At 38.1% G+C, this 27,050-nt stretch overlaps 1 protein-coding gene across 1 annotated transcript; it reads right to left on the minus strand.

Moving 5' to 3' along the window:
- Positions 1-625: 625 nt before the first annotated feature.
- Positions 626-23,456, minus strand: LOC146636009 (uncharacterized). The gene is made up of 25 exons (XM_085350246.1): positions 23,399-23,456; positions 22,196-22,216; positions 21,017-21,172; positions 20,756-20,923; positions 19,118-19,147; positions 17,967-18,122; positions 17,696-17,863; positions 16,076-16,105; positions 15,442-15,483; positions 15,226-15,264; positions 12,404-12,559; positions 12,143-12,310; positions 11,467-11,993; positions 11,308-11,360; positions 8,363-8,484; positions 8,054-8,266; positions 7,056-7,259; positions 6,740-6,871; positions 6,440-6,621; positions 4,722-4,898; positions 3,264-4,637; positions 3,125-3,166; positions 1,166-1,216; positions 970-1,045; positions 626-684 (listed from the first exon to the last, which is right to left on the minus strand). The coding sequence occupies exons 1-25, from the start codon at positions 23,454-23,456 to the stop codon at positions 626-628; spliced, it is 4,404 nt and encodes a 1,467-aa protein (XP_085206372.1).
- Positions 23,457-27,050: the final 3,594 nt, after the last annotated feature.

Consider the following 27,050-nt stretch of genomic DNA (forward strand, 5'->3'; position numbering starts at 1 on the left):
GGTATCGTCACTGATTTCTAGATTCGATTCGATTAAAATCTGGGAAATTTTGCCTCAGACACAGAGTCACAGGTTCTACACTCCATAGTGTACATAAATGCCATTTCTTTTGCACAATATCCAATTGCTAACCTCTGTATATTCTTTATTTCACATATATGTACACACACACACACACGTATATATGTATATATATATATATATATATATATAATTGAGAACCTTCTGGAAACTTAAGCATTTTATTTTACATGGATATACTCACTCTTTAGAATAAGTAAACTTAACTCTTCCTCTAAAACAGATGAATAAAAATGTATTACTAATTGCAAATATGTACTCTGTGACATGTGATAATCATGCATTCAAATCAAAATCAAAGATAAATAACAAGTTATAATTACAATTCCAACATTTATTATGCCATTCAAAAATATTGTAGCAATCACATACGTTTTTCTTAATTAAATTTTCTTCAAAATCAAGCCAGATTCTTGTAGGATTCAATATTATTTAATATATAAATAAAACCATCACAGATTAACTTATTGTAAATATGGCAAAAAGGGGGGGGGGGGGAAGCCGACTTGTTGGTTATCTGAATAACCACAGTTTTCTGCACACATTATGTGTTGCTAGTGGAATGGAAATCACTGGATGCACTGGATGTCGTCTGGTAGCCATCTAAAAAAAAAAGAGTGAAGTTATTCTGTGTTGTGTATTCAAAAAAAAAATACAACAGTAGATACAGTACGACACCAGGAATCTGTAGTTTTGTTGGCAGATTAAATAATTGTATAAATAACATTTTTTTAAATGACATTTTGTATGTGTTGATGCAAAACGCATCGAATTATTATTTTCCCTGTTGGACTGCCTGATCAAAGTACAAGCACACCTAAAAACACACAGCTTTCACTTCATTTTTACAGAGAAATTAAGTTGATGGTTTCCTTGATGGTTCTTTACCTCTTCCACGTCTTCCACGTCTCCAGTTCCTTAAAAATCGAAGTCCACTTGATGTTGAGTTTCCAGCACTTGTGCTCTAAAAAAACAAAACAAAAAGCAAATCAAACAATATTAACAAGAAGCAAATTAGCTGTGATTAACAAGAAAGGAAAGAAAAAAGGAACATGAAGCCCATGACAGGGAAACTTGTTCTTACCCCTGTCCTACTTCTGGACGGTTGTGACCATGATGCCATTGCTGACCGCACCTGATAAATGAAATGTCAAATGTTAGAACACTAAAATAGAAGTCACAGAAATTTGATAAATTTGTTCTTATTGCCAAGCCAAACACTATACGCAAACTATCTTGTATTGTTTTTGCTCTATGGTGATGTTCATTATATTTTTTTGTGTGTGTTCTTGTGTGGAATATGAGCATATGCACATAACTGTTATTTATTAAATGGTCCCGTCTGCTACTTGTCTACTTCTATCCTCAAGTCTGAGTAGCCATTTAAACGGGCTTACAGACAAACCATGACATTTTCTGGCATCTTCAACTCCTCACTGCAGGCATGTCATGTGCCTGCCTGCTTCAAGTCCTCTACCATAATCCCTGTCCCCAAGAAACCTAGGATCACTGGACTAAATGACTACAGACCCGTGGCTCTGACATCTGTGGTCATGAAGTCATTTGAGCGCCTAGTTCTCTCCCATCTCAAGACCCTCACGGCCCCCCTCCTGGACCCCCTGCAGTTTGCATATAGAGCCAACAGGTCTGTAGACGACGCCATCAACATGGCCCTACACTTCATCCTGCAGCATCTGGACTCCCCAGGAACCTACGCCAGGATCCTGTTTGTGGACTTCAGCTCTGCCTTCAACACCATCCTTCCAGACCATCTCCGAGGCAAGCTTTCCCAGATGAATGTGCCTGATCCCATCTGCCGGTGGATCACTGACTTCCTGACGGACAGGAAGCAGCACGTGAGGCTGGGAAAGAATGTCTCGGACTCCCGGACCATCAGCACCGGCTCCCCTCAGGGCTGTGTTCTTTCTCCTCTGCTCTTCTCCCTGTACACCAACTGCTGCACCTCCACCCACCAGTCTGTCAAGCTAATCAAGTTCGCAGATGACACCACCGTCATTGGGCTCATCTCTGACGGGGATGAGTCTGCCTACAGGAGGGAGGTTGAACGTCTGGTGTCCTGGTGCAGCCACAACAACCTGGTGCTGAATGCCCAGAAGACAGTGGAGATTATTGTGGACTTCAGGAAGCACACAGCCCCACTCCCCCCCATCATCCTGACTGACACCCCCATCACCTCTGTGGACTCATTCCGCTTCCTGGGTACCACCATCACCCAGGACCTGAAGTGGGAGCCCACCATCACCTCCGTCATCAAGAAAGCCCAGCAGAGGATGTACTTCCTGAGGCAGCTGAAGAAATTCAACCTGCCAACACGGACGATGATGCAATTCTACACTGCAATCATCGAGTCCATCCTCACCTCCTCCATCACCGTGTGGTACGCTGGAGCCACTATCAGGGACAAACAGAGACTGCAGCGTGTTGTGCGCTCTGCTGAGAAGGTGATTGGCTGCAGACTCCCATCTCTGCAGGACCTGTACACCTCCAGGACACTGCGGCGTGCAGCCCGGATCTCAGCTGACCCTTCTCACCCTGGACACAGTCTGTTTGACCTGCTCCCCTCAGGCAGGAGGCTCCGGTCCATTCGCACCAGAACCTCTCGCCACAAGAACAGTTTCTTCCCCTCTGCTGTTGGACACATGAACAATAACCACATGACTGTCCCCGCCACTAACACATGACCCTACGCTGTGTCACTGCATCATTTCATGTCTGGCACTGATCACCACCTGCACTCATGTATATATCTTTCTACGTAGCACTCTTAATTCTTATTCTCATGTATATATCTCATGTATATCTCATGCACATATCTTTCTTTCTACATAGCACTTTAATTCTTATTGTTTGCACTGAAGCACCGCAGCAAATTCCTAATGTTGTAAACCTCAACATCTGGCAATAAACCCATTCTGATTCTGATTCTGATTCTGATTCTGACATGGCACTGAAAGTGGAAGTGGATTTTAGTGCAGTATTATTAGAATTTATATTTCTGTTCTTAAAATTGAGCTGTACGTACCTTACCGTCCAGCAGTGTTCCAAACACCAAAATAAAGAAGCCCTTTTTTTAAAAACAGAGTAACATGAGTTATCAAGGATTTAGTGATTAAAGATGCTACTATCATGGTATACAGATAGGGGAAAAAATGAATTTGTACCTGTAGTGAATTGAAGAATGCAAATGCAATATGGATTCCTTCATTTGGTGGATCAGCCAGAATTCCAATTCCCAAACCCCAAGTTATGCCAAAAAATGGTGTGAGCACAGCCAAGCTTTTGGCAATAACCACTAAGACGTGCTTTTCCTCTGCTTGTGCAGCAGTTGTTCCAACCCTTCTCCTTATGATTTTGTACAAAACCACAACCAGGATAATGATGTTTATCACCACTATTAAAAGTGCAGGAATCACAAATGCCAGCAGAGCTTTGGACTTTTCCCAGTTGAGCCAGCATATGGTATCTTCTCGAATGTATCCGTTGTCAGGTGCAGTTGCAGCTATAGTTATTGTTGCAATGATGAGAGGAGCTCCGTAGCCTAGAAAAAATCCAATGGCCAGCATAGATGCTTTAGACAAACCCCCACCAAAAACATTAGTTGTACGGTAGAGCAGCAGCATAGCTGAGGCCAGCATCCAGAAGAACAGGGCTAGGTAGAAAAAATGGATAAAAAAGGTAGCTGCAGTGCATGCTGGGGGGTTTTTAACTTCTGCATCTGAAATGGCCGCTCCAATGATAAACCAAATGTTTGCAATCAGGAGGGAAACAGCGATGTTAACAATGGCAACATGACGCAAGTAAGAGGTTTCATTCTTTCTTATTTTTCTCCAAATGAGGCCTTCAATGATGAGACATATGACCAAGGATCCCATTGAAATGCCAACTCCAATGTAGGTTATAATGTCCAAATAGGGTTTCTTCAGACTGTTCGGTGACATGAGGATGGAGAATGAGGTCAGGTGGTTGCAGTTGCAGGTGACAGTTTCTGTTTCATTTATGTTTAACACTAACTCGCAGCCCTTGCCGTCCCATCCTCCCAGACCATCAAAGAGGCTGAAGTTCCAGAAGACACATTCAGGGTTTTCCAGTGTATCATTTAAAATGTCATATGTGAAAGAGATATTATTGATTTGGCCACTGGACTGAACAAGTACAACCCTGCCATTTATGGACTTGAGCGATGAATTGGCCTCATCTCTTGCAGGTAGTACGTTATCTAACGAGTTAAATACTATCATAGTGATTGTTTTGTTATCTCCATTAGACTCTGGTATTTGTATTGTCACTGAAGAATTAAATTCAGCATTGAAAGTGTCTGTGAATGTAGTTTTGTTTAACTGAATAAAGCCTGTCATAATCTCAAAAGTTGCATTGACAAGACGAGATGTTATTATTTCAAGGGAGTCCAAAAATGATGAGCTAACACTGTTAACAGCAGTGTTGTTTGAGATCCTTTTGTTGTCATTGTTATTGAGAATGTTCCATGTTTTCTTTGTTCCATTGATGGTGAGAAACCCTGCTGTTATCAAGACATTCTATAGTAAAGAGAAAAGAATGATTTTAGATTAAAAACATTAACTGTTCAGAATGTGAAAACGTCTGCAATCTAATCAACATACCTCCATTGAATCTCTGCTAATTGAGATATTGAGGGATGAAGATTTGTTGGCGACATTGCTGAGTATTCTCACAATAGCTTTAACGTTGGCAGGAGATGTAATCACTTCTTCAGTAAAATTGACAGTGACGTTCTTGAGCTGTTCCAAAAATACTGGCAATGTAGCGGCAGTCAAGAACTGTGAGATTTGAACAGAGGCATGTTAACTCCACTTAATAATTTTATATATTCTACTTATTTTACTTTCTTCTAGTTTTCCTGCAGGTTTAAGCATAAGTGATGCACTTGCTTTAAAATCACATGTGAGGCTTCTGATGCATTTTTCTCATTCCCTTTTTAAGGAGAACACTGGACCACACACACAGGACCACTGTGCATCAACAGTACAGATATTCATTCATTACATACAGCCAATATACTGATATATAATTATTATTACACATAATTATTTGCTAGTCTTGGTACCCGGGAATCAGTCTGCCAGGGCCTCTGCTCCCATTTGACGTGCGACACCCATTGCAGCTGACCCCCAATGGCACCTCCTACAGGACTGTGGGCCTACAGGAGGATGGGCCCATGTCCCTTTTGCAGGCTGTGTCTGGCCAGGCCCTGTGGACTAAGACTCAGCCACCAGACATTTGCCCTTGGGCACCCTCCCTAGGCCTGGCTCCGGGGCAGGACCCCAGTAACCCTATCGCGGGCAGGGTGAACTTCTCTGGGGGTTGCTGCCCCCGCGATCCAGCCCCATATAAGTGGAAGAAGATGGATGGACATAATTATTTGTTAATAATTAGAATAAAAAGCTAAGACAAGACCTAGAGATTGGTGGTAGAAGTTATATTTACAGCTTGCTTCCATGAAGCTCCTTATGAACTGTTCTTTAACTAATCTGGAGGCCTTATAAAGTTTGAAGGTAGTGATTTACTCTGCCAAAGATTAATGACCTGTGTCCAGTGACCATATGATTTTTCTATTTCGTGGCTGAGTTTCTACTGTAGCCAGTCTCTTCCACAAAGTGAGAAAGATCAAAGAATTGACTGTGGACTTTAGGAGGACCATGAAACCACCACAACATAAATACCTCAGAGAGAACACTGACAATAAAGTGGAGCGGGTTAAAAACACAACTGCACTTAACAGGAAGGGCCAGAGTTTTCTCTATTTTCTGAGGCAGATGAGGTCTTTTAACATCTGTTGGATAATACTCTATGAATCTGTTGTGGGCAGTGCTTTCCTCTGTGATGTTGCATGCTGTACCCATTTTAGGTGGTGTTGGGGAGTATGGGGAGTAGGATGTTATCTAAGATAAGTTCAATACAGGACAATACCTCCCACCAACTCCATCACAGTTGCCAAATTAGGGTTTGGCTCAGACCATTACTACATCTGACCTCTGTATATTTTATACATATGTACACACACACACACACACACACACACACACACACACACACACACACACGCACACACACACACACACTTAATGATGTGCATACATTATTATAGTTCCTATTCTTGTAATTCTCTTGTTTCTTGCATTTTGCACAAGACTGTTGCTTGAAGCTTGCACACAAGAATTTCACTCGCATGTGCTGTACCAGTGTACCAGTATATTGTGATGTGACAATAAAAGTAATTTGATTTGACTTGCATTGTGTTGCCTTAATTGAATCAATGATTCATTATCTGTTGTTGGAAACAACCAGAGAGCTAGGTTACCTGGGACTGGTCAAGCAGCTCCTGAACTGGCAACAGGATGCAGTTCTCTTCAACATCGTCAAAATTCCCATTTTTCTTACACACTGCAGTTATTTCTCCCACCTTGTTTGGTTGTGAACAGGGCACTGCAGCTTTGTAACCTATATATCCTTGGCCAAATTTGTCATTTATACAGACAGTTTCTATAAAGAGAGAGAAAAAATACCTCAGCAGTTTTAGCATGTATTTTTCAGTTTGCAGTTATTAATGCATAATCACATTCATACTTGTGAATATCTGAATGTATTAAGTAATACTCACTCTGTGAGGATAACTGTAGTGTTATTGTATTTGCATATGAAGATCGGTTTTTTAACTGACAGATGACTGTCTTTTCCCCTTCTTGACAACCTTGAGGTGTAGTATAATTATAGGTAATCGAAGTATTAGTGCCTAAACAACAACAATAAAGGTAAGTTAAAAATATCCTAGAGAGTAGAACAATAGCAAGACCGAAAAGTTACAAAATAATATTAATTGCATTAAATATGCTTTTGTGAAAAATGCTGTGATATAAAATGTTTCTCAGTAACAGATTTGCCTTTTGTTGAGTTTTGTGTTTTTGTGTCAGGCTTACCTGCCATAGGAAAGTCCGGAAACTCGACCTGATACCCACCACTCACATTGCACTTCAGATTCACACTTCCTCCAGGACATTTCACATACTGGCTGATTGGTGAGACTGTGATTGTGGGTTTTGCTTTCAGACTGAATGATGTTGCAGATTTCTGACGAAAAAATGCTTTGTCGTCTGTGCGCATGAGCCTACATTCATAAACTCCTGTAGTTAAAAGTGAATTGTTCAAATTAAACCAACAAAAGAGGCATAAAATATTTGCAATAACAATAACAACATTTTTTAATGCTCGTGGTTTTCCTCCCTCATGCATTGAAACATTTCAACAAAACTAGCCTAAAACAATAACGTCTCCCAAATATTCATCCGTTAAATAAAGGACAGTTTGTAAGTTTGCTGTCAAATTAGTTACTCACCTCCAGTTACAATATTTCTTTGCCTCCTGATTGCCACAATATTTCTTAGCCACAATTCTCCAAATATTTTAAAACGTTTTAGCTCTGAAAATTTTGCATTTTCCAAAATAGCTCATACATTCAGAAAGACAATGGTGAACACAATAACTAACCCAAAACCTTTTAAGTTTTGTTTAAAGAGACGTTTTGTCACCTAAGTCATTTTTACCAAAGCCACTAGTTCCTTTGACATTGTGTAAAATGGGGTGGTCAAATGTTTTAGACATTTCACTGAGTGAGTTCCTTATCTTATAATTTATAAACTGAAAGGCTTTTTCATGTTTTCAGCTGAATGCACATAATTTGAAACTTTGGGTGAAGCTTTCGCTGCAATTTGTCTTTTATAAGCAGGTCAGACTGACTGATGCACTGACAATGATTGTGTTGCACTGTAAGATGAATTTTACCCAGCCAATCAGAATTTTGCTGTTGCTCTGGCCTGAGTACTAAGAGAAAACTGTGATGCAGAACTTTAATTTAAATTTTAATTAAACAAATTCTATTAAAATGTATTCCTATTGAATGCAGCAACCCATTTCTTACCATCGTCAGCGCTAATAAACCTGGACACATTTAAGGTTGATTTTCCATCCTTAAATGAAATTCTGTGTCCTCCATCTTCAGATATGAGCACCGTATTACGTCTCCACTCTGCTGCTGAGACAGTGCCAAAATCCCCTGGTGGAGGGCCACATGTTACAGTCACTGGTTGCTCATAAAATCCATCATTTGACGAAAAATTCAGGGGACCCGAGGCTTTAAGGACAAAAATGTCACACAATTATTAAACAACTATCTGGACCAACAGATATTCACAACATTTGAAAGCATAAATGTAAAAAACTACCTTACCCTCAAATATTACAGGGTATAATTTTGCCAGGTTGTTGGATATGTTTAAATTTAGTGCCCGAATGTCTGTTGTATTAGAAGAGGGAGCACTGACTTGATATTGGGCAATGGTACTTCCACTCCTGCAACAGAGAACAGAATTCCTTTAAAAGAATGTAACCACAAAAGAGTTGCCAACTCTTAAGTTCTCACATGCTATGTGTTCACTCACACAGGCCAAACAAGTTTCATCTCAAATAACAAAAACATCAAATGCCTTTAGTAATGTCAACAAAAAAAAGAAATTACAGTAAATTGCAAATAATTAACAATTCATTTTTTCTCTACTGGGTAAAGGCTAAATGTCAGACTATTTCCAGATTATATGTTTTTAGAATGAGTAGTAGAGACAGTTTTACTGCATGTTGCGTTTTCCCTCAGTCACATTAATTTACAATTTAACAGATACAGTAATGTCTTCGTTGTGATGAGGCAGGATAGATTAAGAAATTTCATCACATAAAAGTAACCTACGTTTACTGCTTTAATATCTTTTTATTCTTTCCTCCTAGTTTATTAAATAAAATATATTGTACACTTCATGGCTGAAGGTAATAAACAGAATCAGTGACAAAGCGCAGCCTTTGGCCAGCACTCTTCATCTTGCTGCCAAAGCAAACCAAGCATTCAGTCCATTTGTTAGTGAAGCCAGATATTTTGCATCAACAGGTCGATATTCATGGGCCACAATGGCCAACAGTGGGCCAAAGATGTCACGGTACTGGGTCTGGGACCCAATGTTTTCTGTTTTTTTATTTAGTTCTTGGTTTTGTTGTTTTTCGTGGTTTTGATTGTCGCTCTTGTTTCCTGCTTATGTTATTTATAGTTTGTAATGTTTAGGTTTCTGTCTCTGTGCCACTCCTGTCTTCCTTGTGTCACATCTAGTCAAGTTATGTTTTCATGTCTGTGCTTCTCCTTGTTTCACTGTCAAATCCGTATTTCTGTGCCTCTCTCGTGTTTCCTCTTACTTTGACGGTCTCATGTCCTATGCTAGTGTTTTCAGTTTTGCTTCCTCCCTGTCTCGTTATGTGTGATTACTCCCAGCTGTGCTCTCCTCCTGTGTCTAATTCCCTCATTATCCCTCTGTGTATTTACGCCCTTTATCTTCTCCTGTTTGCTGGTGGGTTGTCTGTGTGTCACTCTCTGCAGGTCTAAGGGTCCCATGGTCCATAGTTTGAGTTTCAGTTGTTTAGTTTCGTTTTACTTGTTTCTAGTTTCCTCTCTGTTTAGGTCATGTTAGTTTAGTCATTGCATTCCTGTAGTTTTTATTGGCTCTGCCCCAGTTAAAGGCATGTTTTCAGTTTAAGTTTGTTGTCAGTGTCTGCATTTGGGTCCACGCTCTCTCCACTCCACACGTCTGTCATAGCCGACGTGACAAAAGAACACCCTGAGGACTTCATTTAAAGACTTTTTGTAGGTTATGAAATGTTCAACATGATCAGTTTCCGACTCGCCCTGTGGGCAGTCTTGACCCTTCAAGCTCAGGTCCTCTGCCAGATGCCTGCAGGCTTGAGGGTCCTTTGCAGGATCTTTGATGTTCCAAGGACTGCCCACTTCTAGATGTAGACCTCAGATGTCGTTGCGGGGATCAGCTGTACCCTTTTGCTCAGTTTAGGAATCGCTGCCCCGAGTGCTCTGATTACCGCTGGGACCCATGTTGCATTCACCCTCCACAGCATTCTCATTAAAAGTAAGGCTCCATTTAAAAATAACAGAAAATAAAATGTGAAAATTGTGGCCTTCAAATGAAGTGCCTAACTTCAGAAAAATTCAATAGAAAAATTATTTTAAAATGAATGGGGACACTTTCGCAGAGAATACATCTCATCTTAAATCTTAACAACTGAAGAGTAGTGTCAGTAGGATCTTTTGACCCAGCGTTTTGAGTTTTAGTTTATTTTGAGCCTTAATAAACGGCTCGTTTTTTTGTTATTCCACATTCTGTTTTGGTCTGCTTTTGAGTCCTTCTTCACAATACATGCAGTCTGCCTCAGTCAGATTGTGACAAAATGACCTGACCATATAATGGACTCAGCAGACGGGAGGCAGCTTTCACTCAGCTGGAGGAAGAGCTCCTCTGGAAGTCGTGGCATGCTGCCAACTACAAGCGCATTGTCCGCGGGACCCAGCTGGCTCTCGGAGGTCCCCGGAGCTGACAAAAGCACCCACCTGTTGCTCTGCCTGCACCCAAGGCTCGCCCGCTTCAGGTGGGAGTCCTCTGTGTAACTTCAGGTGCTCTCCAGGATGCATAGGGCTACTTTACCCACACTGGAGAAAGTTATCTCAGGGTGCTTTTGGAATAAAAAAAAATGCACCATGACAGTTTCTAAGGGCCCAGGTATATAAAGCTTGTTGTACTTCTTTCCTCTTTTGTGTACTTCTTTCTTCATCACACCTTTCTGTAATTTCAATAGCTAGATGACTTCTCTCTAGTCTGCTTTGATCTTAGTCTCTTCCTCTCTATGGAGTGTTCTGTGTATTGTAGCCAAGTATCTCAAAAGGTCACTCAAGGACCACTATAGATCAGCTGGTAAGTTTTAGTGATTGTCACACTAGGGATTATACGTAATGATGTAGTAGACTTTCCCTTCATGTAGTCCTAAAATTCAGCCACAGAGGGTGTACGTTTTCAACTTAGGCATAATCCTTTCTTTCAGATCACCTGCTTTCGAATTCAGTGCCTTCAACACACCAGTTGTTCTTGGAGGTTGTTAACTAATCTCATTGGGTTAGGATGATAATATCCCCCCATAACTAGTTAACACTAAAATATCAGTTTTGTGAAAGGACTTTGCAAAAACAGGTGGAATGTTTCAATAACCATACTATAAAAGGAGTAGAAGAGGAAGAAAAAAAAAACCTTGTTAGGAATAGTTAAGTTAATAAAAAAAGACATTGTGAGTTACCGGAAATTAATTAATTTTGTTTCTATTCCTTGGTTTGTTCCTTCACGTCTGATCTGTTTGAGACAATGACAAAACACAAGAATTAATATCCCATACAGTTAGTAGATTGAGAACACAAGAAAACTAAATGACACAGAAAAACAGCAAATAAAGACTTACAGTCTCTCTAACAGTTTTGTGAAAGTCATTGGTTTCAAGATTGTATTCTTCCTTGAATTCAACATCCATAGTTATGTTAAATCTCTTTGTTGTCGTTGATGTTGTTGATGTTGTTGTTGTCGTCGATGTTGTTGATGTTGTTGTTGTCGCTGATATTGTGCTTGTTGTTGATGTTGTCGTTGATGTTGTGTTTGTTGTTGGTGCTGTTGCTGATATTGTGCTTGTTGTTGGTGTTGTCGTCGATGTTGTGCTTGTTGTTGGTGTTGTCGTCGATGTTGTGTTTGTTGTTGGTGTTGTTGCTGATATTGTGCTTGTTGTTGATGTTGTCGTAGATGTTGTGTTTGTTGTTGGTGTTGTCGTTGATGTTGTGTTTGTTGTTGGTGTTGTCGTCGATGTTGTGTTTGTTGTTGGTGTTGTCGTCGATGTTGTGCTTGTTGTTGGTGTTGTCGTCGATGTTGTGTTTGTTGTTGTGTTTGTAATTGTTGGTATTGACGGTGTAGTTGTAATAGTTGGACATGGATTAAAAGCTGTGAAGAATAAATTAAAATCCATGGAAAAAGTAGGAAATTAACGCCAAAGTCCAAAACAAATTAATTTATTCAAGACATATTTGAATACATTCTGTGAGTATATAACCACACTCTGGTCACGTAAAGATTATTTGCTAAATCCTTACTTGAAATTGGTTCACAGAACTCTCCACCAGGAGGAAGCCCTTTGATGCATTCACAGGTTTGGGAGGTGACATTACTGCATGCACCGTATCGGCCACACTTCTCACATGACCAGGCAAACTGGTCCTCACATTGACACTGCAGTCCTCCAGTGGAGTTTGGATAGCACCCTGATAAAGACATTTAGAATGACCAAACACAGCTCATAAATCATGCACCAGAGTATGAACACATTTAAATGTGACTGAGTACAAAATTCTTACATGTGGTGAAGTTCAAGTCTTCTACGATTAAAGACCCAGTGATTGTTTGGGGGAAAGTCAGATTTTCCACATAGCCTCTAAACAGATCAATAAAATTTGGGGGCAGACTGGATATTGGGAAGAGCAAGTTCAAGTCTATATAAAACTCCACTGGCTCTGTAGAGGAGACAAGGAGAAAATCATCACAAAACTCTTTCACAATAATGAGAAACAATGTTTACATATATTGTTTATGAACAAGCACAACATTTATCTAACATGTTTTTGCTTCTATTGAGACATACAAGGCCAGAAGTAGTAGGGAAGTGAAGGGCCACACCTCTTAATTTTTTAATTTAGATTTTTTTCAGCTCCATTTTCACAGGTGTAAAAACAGTATCTAGCCATGCAGTCACCTTTTTCAAACATTTATGAAAGGATGGATCATTCTAAAGAGCTCACTAACTCAATAACTACTGAGGTCCAAACCTCCTCTGGCATCAGCTTAAAGACATGAGTTTTCTTGGCTGGGCAGCTGCAGCTGCTCCAATCGAACATAAATTATTAAATTTTGTAAACAACATTGACTTTGATGCAAATGTTTATTATAATGATGAATTATATTCTAAATGTTATTCAAGAAGAAATGTAATAGTATTTGCATATTGCATTTAAATACTAGAAGCATTTATATAAATCTTGTTGAAATTGGAAATTATTTAAAAACATTAACTCATCGGTTTCAAGTGACCTAGTAAACCTAGTCAGATTACCAAAGACAGTACTATCCTTATTGACAAAATTGATTTTCCGAATGCTCACTTTTCAATAACAAGTGGATTTCTTTTGACTTATTGAAGTTATCATCTCCCTATTTTTTGGATTATACATGATTCAGATGTTAAGTGTTCATTTAGTGTGAGTGAACCACCTTAAAAATAGTAAGGCTAAGAACACAAGAAAGAATTACGGCATTGAAGACATATAAATAAATCAAAATTGGGATGACGTATATATTGATGACCCAAGTCAAACATAAAATGAAAATGTGAAAAAGTTTTCTTGAAGATATCAATAAATATTTTGTAAGAATAACTCCAAAGTTGGCTGGTAAAACTATGATCTTTTTTCTGTCTGCTGCACCCTGGAATTGCTTTCAGTGAACAGCTTGAAGATAATTGCTTAACATTAATACTAGTGGTGCAACAGATCACGGTTGATCCGTAATCCGAACCGATCCCACTCCACGGTTCGGCACGCACGTGATCCGAAGATTCGAAAAAGAAGAAAAAAAGTATGTGTATGGTGGGCGTGGTGGGTCTGCCAAATGATAGTTATGGCCAGCGCTAGCGGTCCAAGTGGAGGAGCAGAGGAGTTTGCGGTATTTAAGCAGTATTTTGCCGCCCATTCGACCAGGCTAAAGCTATTACAAAAGCTATTGGGGTGTTTAGCTGCAGACGGGAGGCCGTATTCCATCGTGCAAAACAAGGGGTTTAAACTATGATGAACATGCTTGAGCCACGCTATGATATCCTGTTTGCGTCCACTTTAGTGGCAAGATCGTTTCAAGCATGTATGAGCAGGAAGAGATTTAAGTTGTGGCTGAACTGTCCCAGGCATCTTCTATTGCCCCAACTACTACAAATGGGTGTAGCAACGTAAAGCTACGTGACCGTGACTGCTCATTATATCACAGCGGAGTGCAATATAATGAGCAGTGTGTATTATTGTAGGGTCTACCTTACAATATAAAGCGCCTTGAGGCGACTGTTGTTGTGATTTGGCGATTTATAAATAAAATTGAATTGAATTGAGTGGTAGATACAAAGCCTTATACTGTCCTATATTGAACCATAATTGCTTTTTTTTAAACAATTGCATGGAATGAGTCTTGAGTTGAATGTTTTGAACAGGCAAAAAAGACTTCAATAAGTAAATGTTAATTTTTTTAATTTTTTTTTTTACTGATGCGAAAATTGATCCAATCCGTGACTTAAAACCGTGATCCAATCCGAACTGTGACATTTTTGATCCGTTGCAGCACTAATTAACACTACTACTACTACTACAACTAATAATAATATAGTCCTGCTGCAGTCGATTTCAGAACTTGGTGCAGCAGCTCTACAGGTCATTTGAGAGTGCCTCCCAGATGACCAAAATCCTCACTATTTTGCTAAGGAAGAGACACTTCAGACACACTACAACAATAAGCTTATTTCTGCTTATATCTACAATCTAATTTGTTCAGTCACTACACAGAGATCATGACAGTGTCACAGTTAGAACCTGATTCGAATGCTTAAAGATCAGCTCCTTTGACCACAGCAGGTAGCTGAAAAAGTTCAACTCTACAAGAACATCGAGTTGTTTGTGAAAACAACAGAACATTCATATTTAGAGAGTTGAAGGATGGGACTCTGTTAGAATTACAAGACTTGGAAAGAACTAAGAAAACTTCAAGTTGAAGTGTTAATCAAATATTTCAGGAATGTGGTTTCCCTTAAAACAGACAAATACAAATGACAATGAATCCACATTTTTGCACAGATTTTTGGCCTGTGAGCCCCTGAATGGCCCACTGAATGACCAAATGAAAGACCCACTGACGACCCACTGAACTGAATTTGGTGGTGAAAAATGTTTATGTTAATTCAAGAGCTGTTAACACTGACTGGTCAATTATGACCGGGGACACTAAAGTAAGGGGATGGGGTGCACAAAACCAGACGGTTAAATAGCGGTGTAGTTACAACGACGGTGATGCAGTTTTTTACATTTTAAAGTGCAAGTGATGATCAAGAGCTCAAAGACATTTATACTTTTCATTTCGTACGTCATACCATATGGTGAAGTAGGAATTGTTGTTTCTGTTGTTGTGACTGTGAAAACAGAAAAAAGCAGTAGTTCAGATTTCAGCATACTTTTCTAATGCAGCCAAATAAATAGCTGTGTTGGTACAACAAAAGTCATTCATGTTTTAGATTTTACAGTGCAACTGATAATCTGGAGCTCACACAAGAACATTTATTCTTCACGTTACATTTCAAAAGCCATACCAGTTGTTGCTGTAGTAAAGGGTGGGGTTGATGGTGTTATAACTATGGAAACAGCAGCAATTTAGATTTTAGCATACTTTTTTATCTTTCAAAATCATATTTTCCAATGCAGCCACAAAATCTAATGTACATCATCTGTGCAACATTACATATAATGTCTGTTGCAACTTATATATTATGTTTTGAATATCAGGTGTTTGCTTTAAAGAGATGAAGCAAACACTTCAAGTGCTGTGGTTATATGTTATCCCCGTATAAGCTTTGGTCAGTAAAGGTAGCTTAAATTTATATTTGAAGCTATATAAATTATTAACACAAATTGAATTGTTGAAAGATTGTTTAAGTACAGTTTTTTTTTTTAATTCATATTTTTATTAAGGTTTCAGAAGCAGGCATTCACAATATGTACATCATGTAAGCATTCTTCATACTTAGGTTATCTGCCTTAGATACTGAAATAGTATTTTAATTTACATCCAAGTCATAAGGGAAGAATACTTACAACTATAGAAGTAATTGAAACCAATTTAAGTACAGTTTGTAAGTGAAATGACTGCACATCTTTGTAATGAAATTTACTGGAAAAAAAATACTTTAAAGAACGAACAAAGAAGCAAGAAGAATGTTCTCATACCAGGAGTTGTTGTTGGACATGAAGAAACATCTATGGAGGAAAATTATGGCTTTAAAATGTTCATTTTCTAGTGAATGATAAAAATGATTAATGGCAAAGAAGAAAAAAACAAATGAAAGACAGACAAAAGAAAAAAGAACACACCCTCATTTCTAACAACAAAAGGTTCACGCTGAAGCACATGTTTAATAAATGATTCTAAGTAACCATAATTCTATGTTGTGCTGGTCAGACGCATTTATTAATGTTTTTGGTGAAAGAACTTATGTTTTACAACAGCTGAAAGATTTCAGTGCTTATGATGATTTAATGTAAACAACATCATTTAATATGTAGATCTGTATTGGTGTAACTCCTTTCCAGGCAACTAAAACTGACACAGTTATATAAACACATGTATGGATCTAGGTTGGAGCTTCCATTAACAGCTGTGGATGGCAGGACTCAACCTGCCAGGCTCCTCAGGTTCAACTCTTTGTTAGGGTGCCTGGGTCATCAATCCAGTGTTTTGTGGTTTTGGTTCTTTGATTTTATTTATTTCATTATATTCTAGCTTTTTCCTTATGGGTTATAGGATTATTCTTAGTTTAGATTCTTTGTGTGGGTTTTGTTAGAGTTTTAGTGTTCTGGTTTTCTGTCTGTGATCCCCGTGCGTCTCTGTGTTATGTTTCCTGTTTTACTTTGAAGGTCCATGTCTGCTTCCCTTGTCTCGTTAGCCCTGATTTGCCGCAGCTGTGTTTCCCTCCTGTTTCCCATTCCCTGATTGCTCCCTCTGTGTATTTAAGCCCTGTGTTTTCATCTGTCTGTGTAGCAATCTCCCTTATCTACTCTCATCTGCCTGCCTGCCTGCCTGCCTGCCTGCCTGCCTGCCTGCCTGCCTGCCTGCCTGCCTGCCTGCCTGCCTGCCTGCCTGCCGTTAAGACACTCATGTCTTAATGTGTTGAAATAACCTCAGACCTATAATTATAATTGGATGGGAACAATCAGTAATGAAGCTTGGGCACGGAGTTTATTAAATAAATTTTGTGCAAGATCAATTAATTGCACTATTATTTAACTCTTTGTTGTCTGCAGTCTGGTTTTGCTTTTAGTGGACAGCTTGGAGATACTTGCCTAATAAGAAAGTAATGCCATCCCACAGTCCTGTGTACACCCTCAAAACAACCCTTTTGCTCTTCTCATCATGGCTATGTGGTCATGGTGGAAATTAATAAAGTTGGAGTCAACACTATGCATTTAGCAGTACTGCTCAAGGAAAGTGAGAATCAATAGAGTAACTTTTTTCAGGTGTCATGAGATTTAAAAGTAAGCTCAACAAATGTAAGCAAATACAAAATTTGTCTGTGCAGTTTGGATCATAGGGTATCTTGCTACGGTAAATATACCATTTCTCTGTTTCCTATGAAGAGAAAAAAACCTTAATATGCAACAAATAGAGAGAAAGACCTAAGAGAGGACTGGAACGGAGAAGTTAAAGCTAAAGTGCTTTTGTCATACTGTAAAAAGAGAAAAACAAACAAACCAAAGTATAATAATTATTTTTGGTTGGTTAATTTGCACGTTTGCGGTGCGTGTGCTGCAGAGCAAGGAGTTAGAAACTGGCCCGTGACAGAAGCTTACTTGCGATTGGTTCACAGAACTCTCCACCAGGAGGAAGCCCTTTGATGCATTCACAGGTTTGGGAGGTGACATTACTGCATGCACCGTATCGGCCACACTTGTCACATGACCAGGCAAACTGGTCCTCACATTGACACTGCAGTCCTCCAGTGGAGTTTGGATAGCACCCTTTTTAAGACAACACAAAACACAATTCACAAGGCATACAGGATCACATGAGCACTATTACATATGACTGATTACAAAATGTAAATTAAGATCAAGTCCTTACATGTGGTGAAGGTCAGGTTTTTCAGTGTTAAAGACTCAGTGATGATTGGGGTTAGGGAGACATTTCTCACAATGTGTCTGAGTACATCACTGAAATTTGGGGCCACACTGGATGCTGGGATGTGTAATTCAAGGACTACATCAAAGTCTATTGGTGCTGTGAAGGAGAAAAAGGGGGAAATCCATCACATATACATAACACAATGATAGGAGATGATAGTTACAAGAAAATGCTGACAAAAGCTGTCACTTTTATGGCCCCTGTTTATTACATAGACACAATTTTGATGATGCATCTGCTCCCCACTTCCACACTGTTCTAATCTGGCACTGTCAAACCTTATTTACTACCACTTAAACTGAAAGTTGAAATACAGCTAATTGAGTCACAAGTCACATGTGCTTCTAGATCATTTAAAGAGCTGTATTGTTGAAACAAAAGTGATTGATTTTTTTTTTTTGGACTTAATAATGCAAGTCGTAATCTGGAGCTCACACAAAGACCTTCATTCTTCACTATACATTTCCAACGTCTTACTGTATGTTGGTGTAGGTGATGGTGTTGATGGTGTTGTGACTATGGAAACAGGGAACAAAGCAACAGTTTAGATTTCAGCATACATTTCTATTCAAATTATATTTTTCAAATGCAACCATAATATGTAATTTACATCATCCTTGCAAAATTACATATTATGTCTTTAATATCAAGTATTTGCTTTAAAGAGATGAAGCAAACACTTCAATTGCTTTGGTTATATGTTATCCCCGTATAAGCTTTGGTCAGTAAAGGTAGCTTAAATTTATATTTGAAGCTATATAAATTATTAACACAAATTGAATTGTTGAAAGATTGTTTAAGTACAGTTTTTTTTTTTAATTCATATTTTTATTAAGGTTTCAGAAGCAGGCATTCACAATATGTACATCATGTAAGCATTCTTCATACTTAGGTTATCTGCCTTAGATACTGAAATAGTATTTTAATTTACATCCAAGTCATAAGGGAAGAATACTTACAACTATAGAAGTAATTGAAACCAATTTAAGTACAGTTTGTAAGTGAAATGACTACACATCTTTGTAATGAAATTTACTGGAAAAAAAATACTTTAAAGAACGAACAAAGAAGCAAGAAGAATGTTCTCATACCAGGAGTTGTTGTTGGACATGAAGAAACATCTATGGAGGAAAATTATGGCTTTAAAATGTTCATTTTCTAGTGAATGATAAAAATGATTAATGGCAAAGAAGAAAAAAACAAATGAAAGACAGACAAAAGAAAAAAGAACACACCCTCATTTCTAACAACAAAAGGTTCACGCTGAAGCACATGTTTAATAAATGATTCTAAGTAACCATAATTCTATGTTGTGCTGGTCAGACGCATTTATTAATGTTTTTGGTGAAAGCATTTATGTTTTACAACAGCTGGAAGATTTCAGTGCTTATGATGATTTAATGTAAACAACATCATTTAATATGTAGATCTGTATTGGTGTAACTCCTTTCCAGGCAACTAAAACTGACACAGTTATATAAACACATGTATGGATCTAGGTTGGAGCTTCCATTAACAGCTGTGGATGGCAGGACTCAACCTGCCAGGCTCCTCAGGTTCAACTCTTTGTTAGGGTGCCTGGGTCATCAATCCAGTGTTTTGTGGTTTTGGTTCTTTGATTTTATTCATTTCATTATATTCTAGCTTTTCCTTATGGGTTATAGGATTATTCTTAGTTTAGATTCTTTGTGTGGGTTTTGTTAGAGTTTTAGTGTTCTGGTTTTCTGTCTGTGATCCCCGTGCGTCTCTGTGTTATGTTTCCTGTTTTACTTTGAAGGTCCATGTCTGCTTCCCTTGTCTCGTTAGCCCTGATTTGCCGCAGCTGTGTTTCCCTCCTGTTTCCCATTCCCTGATTGCTCCCTCTGTGTATTTAAGCCCTGTGTTTTCATCTGTCTGTGTAGCAATCTCCCTTATCTACTCTCATCTGCCAGCCAGCCAGCCAGCCATTCAGCCATTCAGCCATTCAGCCAGCCAGCCATTCAGCCATTCAGCCATTCAGCCATTCAGCCATTCAGACATTAAGACATTAAGACACTCATGTCTTAATGTGTTGAAATAACCTCAGACCTATAATTATAATTGGATGGGAACAATCAGTAATGAAGCTTGGGCACGGAGTTTATTAAATAAATTTTGTGCAAGATCAATTAATTGCACTATTATTTAACTCTTTGTTGTCTGCAGTCTGGTTTTGCTTTTAGTGGACAGCTTGGAGATACTTGCCTAATAAGAAAGTAATGCCATCCCACAGTCCTGTGTACACCCTCAAAACAACCCTTTTGCCCTTCTCATCATGGCTATGTGGTCATGGTGGAAATTAATAAAGTTGGAGTCAACACTATGCATTTAGCAGTACTGCTCAAGGAAAGTGAGAATCAATAGAGTAACTTTTTTCAGGTGTCATGAGATTTAAAAGTAAGCTCAACAAATGTAAGCAAATACAAAATTTGTCTGTGCAGTTTGGATCATAGGGTATCTTGCTACGGTAAATATACCATTTCTCTGTTTCCTATGAAGAGAAAAAAACCTTAATATGCAACAAATAGAGAGAAAGACCTAAGAGAGGACTGGAACGGAGAAGTTAAAGCTAAAGTGCTTTTGTCATACTGTGAAAAGACAAAAACAAACAAACCAAAGAATAATAATTATTTTTGGTTGGTTAATTTGCACGTTTGCGGTGCGTGTGCTGCAGAGCAAGGAGTTAGAAACTCGCCGTGACAGAAGCTTACTTGCGATTGGTTCACAGAACTCTCCACCAGGAGGAAGCCCTTTGATGCATTCACAGGTTTGGGAGGTGACATTACTGCATGCACCGTAAAGGCCACACTTGTCACATGACCAGGCAAACTGGTCCTCACATTGACACTGCAGTCCTCCAGTGGAGTTTGGATAGCACCCTGATAAAGACATTTAGAATGACCAAACACAGCTCATAAATCATGCACCAGAGTATGAACACATTTAAATGTAACTGAGCACAAAATTCTTACATGTGGTGAAGTTCAAGTCTTCTATTATTAAAGACCCAGTGATGTTTTGGGGGAAAGTCAGATTTTCCACATAGCCTCTAAACAGATCAATAAAATTTGGGGGCAGACTGGATATTGGGAAGAGCAAGTTCAAGTCTATATAAAACTCCACTGGCTCTGTAGAGGAGACAAGGAGAAAATCATCACAAAACTCTTTCACAATAATGAGAAACAATGTTTACATATATTGTTTATGAACAAGCACAACATTTATCTAACATGTTTTTGCTTCTATTCAGACATACAAGGCCAGAAGTAGTAGGGAAGTGAAGGGCCACACCTCTTAATTTTTTAATTTAAATTTTTTTCAGCTCCATTTTCACAGGTGTAAAAACAGTATCTAGCCATGCAGTCACCTTTTTCAAACAATTTATGAAAGGATGGATCTTTCTAACGACCTCAATAACTACTGAGGTCCAAACCTCCTCTGGCATGAGTTTTCTTGGCTGGGCAGCTGCAGCTGCTCCAATCAAACATAAATTATTTAATTTTGAAAAAAAACATTGATTTTGATGCAAATGTTTATTATAATGATGAATTATATTCTAAATGTTATTCAAGAAGAAATGCAATAGTATTTGCATATTGCATTTAAATAGTAGAAGCATTTATATAAATCTTGTTGAAATTGGAAATTATTTAAAACCATTAAATCATCGGTTTCAAGTGACCTAGTAAACCTAGTCAGATTACCAAAGACAGTACTTTCCTGTACTATCCAGTTAATCTGATCAGACCTTTTAATGAAAAACTATTCTTTAATATATGTCACTTAAAGAAAATACAGATGCATATGACACAAAAACACATTAACATGCAGGTTTTTCCATATTGAGCAGTTTTGTAACCTAAAAAGATGACACCAGTGTCAAAAAAATACTTTGTATACTTTGTTTTTTCCTAATAAAATCAAATCCTTACAACTAAGTTCTGCTAAGTATTTTCAGGAAATTAAAATTACACCATAGCGCCACATAATTATATGAAAAATGCATGGTAAAGTTAAGAGAGTTTTTAGTCAGAGGCTATATTATAAAATGTAACTGATGATGGTGTTTTTGTCTTGTTATCAAACATGTTAAAAAAACAAACAAACATGAAACTTGAAGGATTTTTGACAAAATGCCTTCATTTGCTCACCAGCCAACTGTGAGTGGCAACCTAAAAGTGGAAAAAGACAAAACCAGTTTAGAGAAGATATCTTGTGCTTGTGAGAAAGCAAACATATGAAACTTTGCAGTGAATTCTTAAATCAAAACATTTTTGACAAAAAATGCTGATCTTTGTCAATAATTATTCCATAAAAAATAATATATCATTGTGGCGAGGGTGTGGTGTTTGGCCTGCTGCGGGGGAGAAAGCGTCACAGCGAGCTCATGGGGCGGCACGGAGGCGGGGAGAACAGGTACATAAATTGACTGTGTCTGCTTTCTGACAGTGACAGCTAGCTGGGAAGGTGTGGCAGCGAGACAGAGTGCCTTTGTCCGTAGCCTAGGGTCGAAACCACAGTATTATTTGTCACACAATAAAGCGCCTGTGCTCTGACAACTGCTGCGTCGAGTTTATGTGCTCCACCTACGCTACAATCATTTATGGTTGTTTTAGTTCACTCTGTTCAGTATTGTAGTAATAATTATGTTAATCATATTCTGATAACCTCAGCTGAACAATTATTTTATGTTTTATATTATAGATTTGTTAATAAAAAAGTGTTATTGTCACAGATTTACAGCGAGATTTACACACTCAGGTAATCAAACAGAGCTCTCTTCTCAAAGCAATTCACAGATGATGTGTGCTTTGTCCTTGGTACTGTCACACCCCAATAGTGTATCAGTGTAAAGGGTTAATATAGTAAAGCATCATAAACCAAATGTTTCCTAAACCTAATCTAAATATGCTTTGGTGTCAAACAGACAACATCATTTATAAAGAGAAAAAGTTATTATTTATTATTTTGAATTGTAAGCTCAAAAGTATTTGTACCACCTCCAGGTTCACTGTTGTATCATATTAGCAGCGTGGTATCGACAATACTGATCCGATACCAATACTTTGTACAAAAACTTAGTGTTTTATTATTTTATTAATGATAAACTGCATATTTACCCCAAACAGATTCAAAAACATTAATATTCCCAGACGTCTTCACACTGTGAACATTTCCGATGATTTCAGATTTTAAACTGTTTAAATGTACTTTTATAAATACGATCTTAGATATTTATCACAGTATTGACAGAAAAATGTTTCAAATAGTTTACATTTATAGCTCTAATTAATCTTAATTAAACTAGCTAATGAGAAAAAAATAACTGAAGAAAAATTGTGTTTGTTTCTCACCTTTGCAAAAAAGTATGATAATCACATTGAACCAGCACACAAGTTGTTGGAGAGCCATTGCTGACTACACCTCTTTCACGCTTTCTTAGACTTTCCTAAAAAATATGCTCCTCGCATGACGTTCTTTACCATAATGATAATCAGCTTTATGAGTAAAAGGACCAAGTCATACACAATGCTCTTCCTGCTGTCTCTTAGTGTGGTTAAAGAATGCATTCACTGTAATGTTGTGAAGGCAGTTGGACCACATTTCTCCACATGGCTCCCTGACAGACTGTAATCTGTTAAGCTATGATTCAGCTATGATTTTTTTGTTATTATTTGTGTTTCTGTTGTTTTGTTATTATTATGCAGGTTTAGTTTAGTTTTATTGTCAGTGGTTTTGGCAACTTGTATTGGATAGTCATGGTCCCAGCAATTCCTGGGGTCCACCTCCAATCTTAGTTTCACGCATTGCTCTCTCTCTCTTCTTGGGTAGTTGCTGGCTGGCTGTTCTCACTACGTAGCACCGCCGGCAGGTAAAGCTTTGGGTTTTTCCAGGCTGTAGTTGTTATACCTGTTTCTTGCCTCCTAATGGCTTAATGATAGAACTATAAAGATAATATTCCAGAAATAACTTTTTTCTGAATATAAATACGAGACATGGTCAATACAAAGTCAATAGAACACAGTCTATGCATATTTTGACAGAAACCAAGAAAGGCCGGTGCCAGCATCAGTGTTTGTAGGGCTGGTGTGCAGTGACAACAGGTCTTGTGCCAATAGTTGATTTCCTTGTTGGACTATAATCTGTGAAACATATGCCAAACATATCTATCAGGAATGATATGAAGCAATTTTGAGCCACAAACATTATTCCTGTCACAAGCTGCAATCAGTTATTGGCAAAGTGACTTTTATACAGTACATCCTTCATGTATCCATCTAAAGAGTGTCAGTGACATTAACATGTCTTTTAAGAGCACTCTGGTCATGAGGACAGCAGAAATATAAACAACAAATATAACAGTTTTGCAAAGATATTTTAGATATTTTAGAGGCCAACTATAGATATTATACATAAGAACATTATAGTAACCTATTGGCCAGTGTTTGGTATGCCAGATGGACTTGTTTTACTTAGGTCTAGAGTTTGCAAGTGCAGTCAGAAGAGTCATTATTTGACACGAAACCAGCCAACTGTGGGTGGCTGTGGCTCAGGTGGTGAAGCAGATCGGCTACTGATTGGTGGTTCAATTCCTGGCTCCCCCAGTCTGCATGCCAAATATCCTTGGGCAAGATACTAACCCCAAATTGCCGATGCTTTCATCGGAGTGTGAGTGTGTGTGAATGGGTGAGTGAGGCATGTTGTATACAGTGCTTTGAATACTCCTCTAGAGTATAAAAGCGCTATATAAGAATCAGTGGCACCCAAGGCACCTGATGGAGCTGACATTAGGAGCTCATCCCAAGACAGTGTGGTGGCTGAGCTGACTTGTATAAGATCTATTCTTGAGCAGGTAGTGCATGACATTAACCCAAGTCCGCCAGCACTTATCTTTATATTTTTACATGCTGTAGTGCCATTTTTGGGAGCATTTCAAGTTGCTATACATCAATACAACCATTATAGCCCAAATTTTAGTAATATGTATGCATTAAATCCATAGAAACTACATAAATTGCATAAAGTGCAATAAACTACAAAAAAATTGAAAATCGTTTTTGGTTTTATTTAGATATATTTCTACTTGGAGAAATTTAAGAGGTTTATTGCTCAAAACTGTAAATACAAAACAGTTGTACAAAATAGTTTCCAACAAAAGGAAATTTATTTTGAGTATCTTCATAGTTTCATTTTTGAGATACACCAGTTTTATATACTGCAGGAAAAATGAAAATAAATGTTGTAATGCAAATTTTCAAAAAAACACAGCATGTGCATCAAAATAAACTATTTCCAGCAGTGCAATTTGAGTTCTAAGCATCCCAGGAAATATACAGAAAAGAATATAAAGCCAAACATGACTTTTAAAGCATGCTTGAGGCCTAGTAAAATCCCTCAATGAAATGGGATGTCCCCAAAATCATTTTTAGGGTGTCAGATAATGTGTCAGGACTCATTAGATATGTCAAAGAAACTGTTTAACAAACTGTTGATATATTCACTATGGTATTTAAGATCCAACGCACAGCTTTCTTACGTGTCAGGAACTGGTATCACCCTACGAAACAGTCTAGCCCATGCAGAGTGTGCACAAATAATTGTTAGTCAAGTAGCTGTGAAATTTGCATATTATATTTACACTAGTTACATTTAATCATATCAGGACTAGAGAAAAGTTAGAAACTCAGGAATTCATATACACTTTTCCTTTGTTTGTGATGTTTGGGAAGACATGTACATTTTTATCATTTGTAAAAATGATTAGAAAAGTCACATCAATGACCACCTTAACCTAAAACACACTGAACTTTTCAGGCAAAAATAGCCTGACTGTTTAATCAGGCGTTGTTTGTGTTTCTTTGTTAATCCCTCATGGGTGACACAGTTTCGCTCTGCATGTTGAAACTTGGCATGCTCTTGTTGGAGGAGGGCGCTTTTCACCCCTCATTCTCTTGTTCCAAAGCAGCTGTAGGATGAAAGGGCAGAGCACGTCGTACACCCTTGTTGTCTTCCTCAGCATCTAACACAGGGATCTTTCTGAACCCTTTGGGTTATTACTGTGGTTCTGAAATCTTCTTGTCATGACTAGCTGATGATGATTTATTTTGACAATTTATAAAATAGAATTTCAAAAAACAGCTGATCAGCACTGTGTCAGTTCACTTTTTCATGGCACGATCATATTCTGCTCTCTCATCAAAGCCACAGGTGTCTCAGAGACATGCACAAAATGTCCTTGGGCACAAATACCATGAAGTATATGCTAATGGAAACTTCCATCAAGTAACACATAAACAAGTTTAGCCTCAGATGTGTGTTGTGAAGGGGCACATTTAAACCAAACCCACAATCTTTTCTTTGACCTAAACAAAGTAGTTTATGTCCAAACATAACTGGAATTAAAATCGAAGACATGAACAAAGTAGAAGATACACAAAGAAGTACAACAAGTGAAAAAATAGTGAACAATGGTCTCATGGCTGACTAACTTACAACTGCTGGCCTTCCATCCTCCCACCTGAATTATAAGTAGTAACCAAATGTGTGCAGCCACAGGTTTGTGGTTTTGTTTTAATGAGCGAGGTGCTAAATTCGTTACGTTAAAATATTCATAATGACAAAAGATAAGATAAATAAAGTCATTATGATTCATTTTGATTGAAACTTTGAACATTTATAATATAAAAGCTTTCTGTTCAAATGGACATATTCTCTCAAAACCTTAAATGCCTACTTTATTAAAACAAGTAGAAAAATGTTTGAACTTGAAAGACTTTTGGGATAGTTGCCAAGGAGCTGTCAGCGAGAAAGGAGTCATGTAATCAAAAGTCGTTATTGATTAACCAGTCATCATTCAGAGGTTGACAGAACTTGACATTTGTTTTTCTGCCAGCTAAGTTGGCAGATCTGCCAATGACTAGTTTTTGTTTTACATCAGTGTTTTTGGAAACCTGCTGAACAACATAAGCTTAGACATAATCATTCTTAAAACATGACATTTCTTGC

This window comes from Diplotaxodon limnothrissa, linkage group LG3, assembly GCF_057381915.1.
Source record: "Diplotaxodon limnothrissa isolate DT_005_m linkage group LG3, D_limnothrissa_male_GT1.1, whole genome shotgun sequence".
NCBI lineage: Eukaryota > Metazoa > Chordata > Actinopteri > Cichliformes > Cichlidae > Diplotaxodon > Diplotaxodon limnothrissa.